Source organism: Quercus suber, unplaced genomic scaffold (genome assembly GCF_002906115.3).
Source record: "Quercus suber isolate HL8 unplaced genomic scaffold, Cork oak 2.0 scaffold_3B, whole genome shotgun sequence".
Classification (NCBI taxonomy): Eukaryota; Viridiplantae; Streptophyta; class Magnoliopsida; order Fagales; family Fagaceae; genus Quercus; species Quercus suber.
This window is the reverse complement of record NW_027071805.1, coordinates 100229-106837: the sequence shown is the minus strand read 5'-3', so window position 1 is coordinate 106837 and position 6609 is coordinate 100229. Positions and strand designations below refer to the sequence as shown.

General features: G+C 34.4%; 1 protein-coding gene across 1 annotated transcript; it reads right to left on the bottom strand.

Moving 5' to 3' along the window:
• Positions 1 to 3043: 3043 nt before the first annotated feature.
• LOC112034304 (protein FAR1-RELATED SEQUENCE 5-like) lies at positions 3044 to 4949 on the bottom strand. Its single transcript, XM_024067123.1, has 5 exons — positions 4358 to 4949; positions 3842 to 4008; positions 3656 to 3742; positions 3339 to 3536; positions 3044 to 3100 (listed from the first exon to the last, which is right to left on the bottom strand). The coding sequence occupies exons 1-5, from the start codon at positions 4947 to 4949 to the stop codon at positions 3044 to 3046; spliced, it is 1101 nt and encodes a 366-aa protein (XP_023922891.1).
• Positions 4950 to 6609: the final 1660 nt, after the last annotated feature.

Below are 6609 nucleotides of genomic sequence, written 5' to 3'. Positions count from 1 at the left end.
TTTTATTTTGCTCATGATTTGGGAAGATGAAAGGCAAGGAGAGAAACCTTTGAAGTCACCACATAAATCCTTATTGCCGATAAATGCATCGAAACTATCATTTTTGAAAATATTTGAGATTTGACCCTCCAAAGAATTGTATGACAGGTTAAATTTTTAAGTTAACAAAATAAAGGGGAATGTTGCCTGTGAGATTATTGTAGCTGAGGTCAATAAAACGTAAAGACATAAGGTCACTGAATTGTTTGGGAATGGGCCCACTGATTAGATTTTGGTAAATGACCAAAGTTTCTAATTGAGTGAGGTTTGTGAGAAAAAGAGGGAAGTGACCTATAAGATTATTACTGGAAAGAGATAGGTAGGTGAGTTTTGAAAGAGTACCTATCTGTTGAGGGGATCCGAATCCTCTCCATTTCCCTTTGAAATGGAGAGGCTCCAGTACACGGTGAGGATTTCTTTGAAAATGATCCACACTAAAAAATGGTCCACGTCATTTAAAATGTAAACACCACACTTAAACTGGAGTTCAACACACTTAACTTGGGTTTAACTCAATCGGTTATTAACTCAGCATATTCTTCTCTCACCTGAAATTTCAAAGTTCAAACTCTCATCTACAAAGGATTTTCTTTCTCCATCCCACGGTCCTCACCGTCGTCGGTGCCACCAGCCATCGTGCTATTCTTTTCTCTCACCAGCCCATTTGAAATTTCAAAGTTCAAACTCTCATCTCAAAGGATATTCTCTCTCCATCCCACGGTCCTCACCGTCGTCGGTGCCACCAGCCATCGTGCTATTCTTTTCTCTCACCAGCCCATCTGAAATTTCAAAGTTCAAACTCTCATCTCAAAGGATATTCTCTCTCCATCCCACGGCCCTCATCGTCGCCAGTGCCACCAGCCATCGTGTCAAGCCACCGTTGTTACGCGGGCTATGTCTCATCATTGTGTAGGCAACGAGCTAGCGATTCAAGCCTCTCCTTCTCAGGTATATTATATATGATTAAATAACTAAAATTATAATTAATTTTTTTTTTTAAATTTAACCCAATTTGTTTGATTTATTAATCATATCAGTTTATTTATACTTTTTTTAATTGTTCATATAGTTTACTCTATGTTCATGTTGATTTGGTAACTCATTATTAAGGATTTGGTGTATTTTAATTAGGGTTTTAGAAGAGCATATAAATGGGGTTTATATCAAAATTATTTGTTATTTTTGGAATTGGGTGTGAGGAATTTGTGTTTGATTTGATTTATATGAATCATGCTTTGATAGGTGAGAAAATCAGCGAGTGGAAGTTCTGTTTGGATGGTATGAAAATGAAGGGGAAAAAAGGGCATAAATAGGCTTTCATAGAATAATATTTAATTAGTTCTGGAATTGGGTGTGAGGAGCTATGTTTGACTAGATTTATATAAAACATGCTTGATGAGTGAGAAATTCACAAGTGAAGCTCTGTTTGGTTGGTAAGAAAATGGAAAAAAATATATATATTCAAAAAATTAAAGCTCTGAAGCCTAGACTTGATATATATATATATATATATTGGCGGTATCTGAAAATTCAAGAGATTTCCTCAAACATGTTATGCAGAATTATTTCGCTATAACTGAGTGGAGGGCTTGAGGTTTTTGTCTTATGTAGTTTAAGCTATGAGAAGAGGTTAGAAATTTTTGTTTTGTTATGCTGGATTTTCCTTTTGAAATATATCCATCAGCTATATCAAACTTTTAGCAGAATTAGGACTACCCTTTTGGTTATTGACACATGGAAACTATTTTACTCAAAAGGAACTTAAAAGGTTGGTGGCTTATGCTAGAAGCAGTGCAAACTTGTTGAACAAACTCATCTTGCAGGACCAGATTTATTCCTATAAATGGGGGGTGAGTCTGAAACATTTGTCAGGTTTTAGAGGGTTATGGTTTTTTAATTTTTTGATTTCTATGTACATGAGTTGTTATAGCATCATTTTTTTCTTGTAGTGCCTTTGGAGCTATGATACATCCTAAAGCTTTGATACTAAAAGAACTTACATAACTTACATTCATACCAAGAGATGGGGCAAGTTGTTTAACACGAGGCAAGTTGAAGTGATCAAGCTAAGATTGAAAATTGTAGACTTTGGATGGAATGTATAATCAAGAAGCAAGAGGTGGAATGTATAGTCAAGCAATAAGCACACCAATTGTAGAAGTTTCATGTTATTATAATCAAAGTGTTTATTTTAATGGAATTCTTGTTATGTAATCAAAGTGTACATTTAATAAAATTTGTTCATTTTTTTATTTATTAAATTCTCTTATTGTCTGCTTTGTTGGATTGAATTTTGATTGTAAGGATTGTGACAGTTGTTATTGTAAGGATTAAATTTTGACTGTAAGGATTGTGACAGGTGGAATGTGGATATTTACAGATATTTGTAAATAAGGATTGTGACAATTGTGGGCTATTGATATTTGTAAATATTTGTAAGTAGGTGTAAAGCTGCTGGTGCGGGTAAAGTTGCTAGGGTGTGTGTGTAGGTGTGACTGTGTGTGTAAGGGTGTGCAGGGGAGTGTGCGTGTAGGTGTGCATAGGTGGTGCGGGTAAAGCTGCTGTGTGCGTAAGGGTGTGTAGGGTACTATGTGTGGGTGTGCACAGGTGTTGCGGGTATAGCTGCTGAGGTGGGCGTGTGTGCTTGCATGTAGGTGCATGGGAGTGTGCAGTGGCTAGACTGTACTACAGATAAATTGTACTACTATTATGGGTTGTTTGTTGGTTGGGCCAATGTGTCAATAGGTAGTTAGTTGGTTACGTGGAGTGCTTATAAGGAGAGGAAAATGATTGTTTTACATACAGAGAAGGATTGTAAAACTCATGCAAAAGAAAAATTGACACACTAATTAACATGCATATAGCTCAAAGAAAACAACTCCTGCCTAGCATAACAATTATGTAGAAAACAGTAATTATGCAGAAAACCATAATTACGCAGAATGTGCAATACCAAACCTATGTAGTAACAGTAACAGTAATTATGCAGAAACAGTAACAGTAATTATGCAGAAACAGTAACAGTAATTATGCAGTAATTATGCAGAAATAGTAACAATTTCTGCAGCAACAAATAATTATGCAGAAACTAACACCTTACAGAGATACATCAGACATGCAGATTAAGTATTATTTCCAAATAATAAAAAATCTAAACATTTGAATGTGACTAAGTTTTGGACCATCAAAACTCTAGTCCTAAACTAGGAAAATTGCAAAACAAGAGCACTTAATCTCAACATGTGTCATAGATTATAAAACATGATCCTAAACTAGAAAGATGGCTTGACTTTATGAACCATCGGACTCCATCCACTTGTAATACTTTCTTGAGTCAAGGGACCTCCACTTGCAACATGTCCTTGAATCAAGAGACTTCCTGCACTATTAATTTTGTCATTGGAGCCTACAACAGTTGATATACTCTCCAAATGTGATGCTAATGCAACACTTGCTGATGAGCCTCCCTGATGTGTTGCAAAACTTGTAGAAGCCGACTACAAAAAATCCAATTACACATTACACATTGAAACAAGCTTAGCATTAAAATTATCAAATCATGCATCTAAACTATTATTAATATAAAAGTAAAATATGTAATTGTAAATATCTTTACCATTAAAAGTTGTGTAAAACTAGTAATATTTCCGGAAGAAATATCCTCAGTTTTCTTTTGTGCCATGACGTCATGTGCATATATTTCCTGTAAAAATTGTACTAGTTTAGCAACAATAATAGTATACTATATTAATGTGTAAAAATAAAATAGAATGGTGAAAATAAGGATAATTTAGAAGATTACCTCCCGCACTTTTCTTTTCTTTGTTTGCTTCTTTGATGTGCCTTCCTTTGGTTTCCTCACCTTTTCTATCCATGATTTTGTCCTACGCTTTTTATTACGATAAACCTCTCTTTTCTTTATCCCTTTTGGTACAATCGTAATCGAAGCACATAATTGATCTCCTTTGTCTGCAAAATCGATGGAAGGCCTAATGATGTCTTTTTCTACATTAGCTTTGCAGTTCCTAAGGCCATAAAGTTTTTTTTTTTTTTTTCAAATATGCAATTGCTAAGCTTAGAATATTATGGCCTTCTTTAGTTTCACATGCCTCATTCACCAATTAAATATATTTTGGACATAAATCTCGATATCGATCTACATATTCCAGTCGAGTATCCGACTTAATGTTATGTGTTGTGCAATTTTTTCCGCTTCCATCTTTCGCATCTCTTCTCCACATCTTCATGATATATCTATTAGGAATCAACTTGATATCCAATACATCAAGAACTTTCAAACCATGCCTACATAAAATACCAAATGACTTAAACTTTTTGCAACTACAAGATAAAGTCTCATCTAATGGATTCCACATGACCTCATATTTTCCATTTTGATTGAAAACTCCAACCACATAACTATGTGTTTGACTCACATTGCGTTCTAGGATGGAAAGTGTCATTACCTCTTCAACTTTTGTCTGAAATAAATCAAACAACTTAGGCGTGTACATTGTTGCTACTTGGTTAAGCATAGGAGAGCTTTTGAGCTTCAATCTTGGAAATTTTTGTCTAGAGTTGTATTCTGCTTCTAACTCCTTATCTCGCTTTTGATTGACAATTTTTTCAAAATGAGTGAAAAACTCTACTATATTGAGATCAGTACGCAAGAAATCCTTCAAGTCAGTATTGAAACTCTCGCTAAGCTGGGTTGTCTTCATTCCTGCAGTGAAAGTTCTCTTAACATATGCTTGGGCCCATTTTTCCTTCAATTTAAATAGATCAATTAGCCATTTATTTTCACGAACATCGTACTTATCTAGCATTTCATTCAAAGCTATAAGAAACTCATCTTCACCGTCATACTCATAGATACATGCTAAGAAATCAGCGTTAAAATTAAGACTCATTTTTTAGTAAATGACCCAAGTGTTTCTCAGCATTCTGCCACATATGCCAACTACACAATGCATGATATGTCTTAGGCATGACTACTTTTATTGCAACTGACATTGCCGCATCTTGATATGTGAAAATAGTGATTGGCTTCTTTTCAGACATTGCTTCTAAGAAGGTCTCAAATAACCATACAAAAGATTCAATCATTTCATCATATAAAAGTGCACCTCCAAATACAACAGTTTCTCTATGGTGATTGAGACCCAAAAATACTCTAAGTGGCCTTGCATCTCTATTTGTACTATACGTTGTATCAAACGTTATTACATCACTGAAGTGGCTATAGTCAATGATCGTTCTTGCATCGGCCCAAAAGATATTAGTAATCAACTCTTCACAGTCCTATTGAGTAACGAAATAATATGAAGGATTTTCCTTAAGTTGACGACTGAAATATCTTCCCAAGCTAGCAGCTACCCCATGCTCCATGTCTCTCTGTCGCTTAGTGCGTAAGTAATTTTTATGATCTTGCTTGGTAAAACCAAGATTATCATATCCACCAACTTGCTTACTAAAAAGCTCATAAGATTGCTTTAATCTTAATCCCGATTCATGTGCCAAATCAATTTCAATAGCATGAGTTGCAGCCACTTTCCGTTGTGATGGCATCATGTGCACAGTTGATGGAAGGTGGAGATAGTGGTTATGCTTAGCAATAAATTCACTCACCACATATTTTTTACTAGCTCGATTAAGTACAATAACCAAACGTGCTTCACAACCACATCTTGTTTCTGCTCGTGGATTCTTTACATTCTGATCTCTCTTGTCTTTGCCTCGAACTCCCTCCTTCGCGCACACAAATCTCCTTGAAGTAACCACTCCAGTATTTTTACATTTATTGACATACTCTTTTCTAATACTAAAACCAGCCTTTCTGCCATATTCATTATAAAAACCATATGCAATCTCATCCGCTTCAAACTCCATCCCTTTAAATGGGGTAGATTCCATGGGCACATTAGAGGAACATGTATTCCCATCATTATCCGTAGAAAAAATTGAACATAAATTTATTATAACTTTCACCTATCATTTGTTTTCAAAACAGAGATGATGTAAAAAAAAATGAGGATGTAATGAATGATCAACATACTAATGAGGATGTACCTCATATGAGAGAAATGTTATATATCTTTGTTACTAAACATAAAAATTCAAGATGACTAAGCATGATTTCAACTCAACTCACTCAAAGGCTAGTCAATTTAAACATGATAGTAATAAACATGTTCTTTAAAATCTTGCATCCATAATATGCCATCAAGAATCATTATAAAGGATTCTTCTTATTATGATTAAAGAACTTATTTATTATGAGAATTTTTTTTTTTTCAAAAGAGAGAAATTTATTGATTTAAATATCTAAACCTTGTGATCAACACCACAACAGTATCCTTTTGATCACCTCTCTATATATGTCCATAATCCACATTAAGCGTACAAGTAATCATTTTTTAATTTCACATAAACTCATCATTGATACTATTTTCTTATGAACCGATTATAATAGACTATATTAACAGCTGTGGAAATATATATATATATATATATATTTAAATTGTGCCACTAAACATATTGATTACACTATGAATTAGGATCATGTGTGTG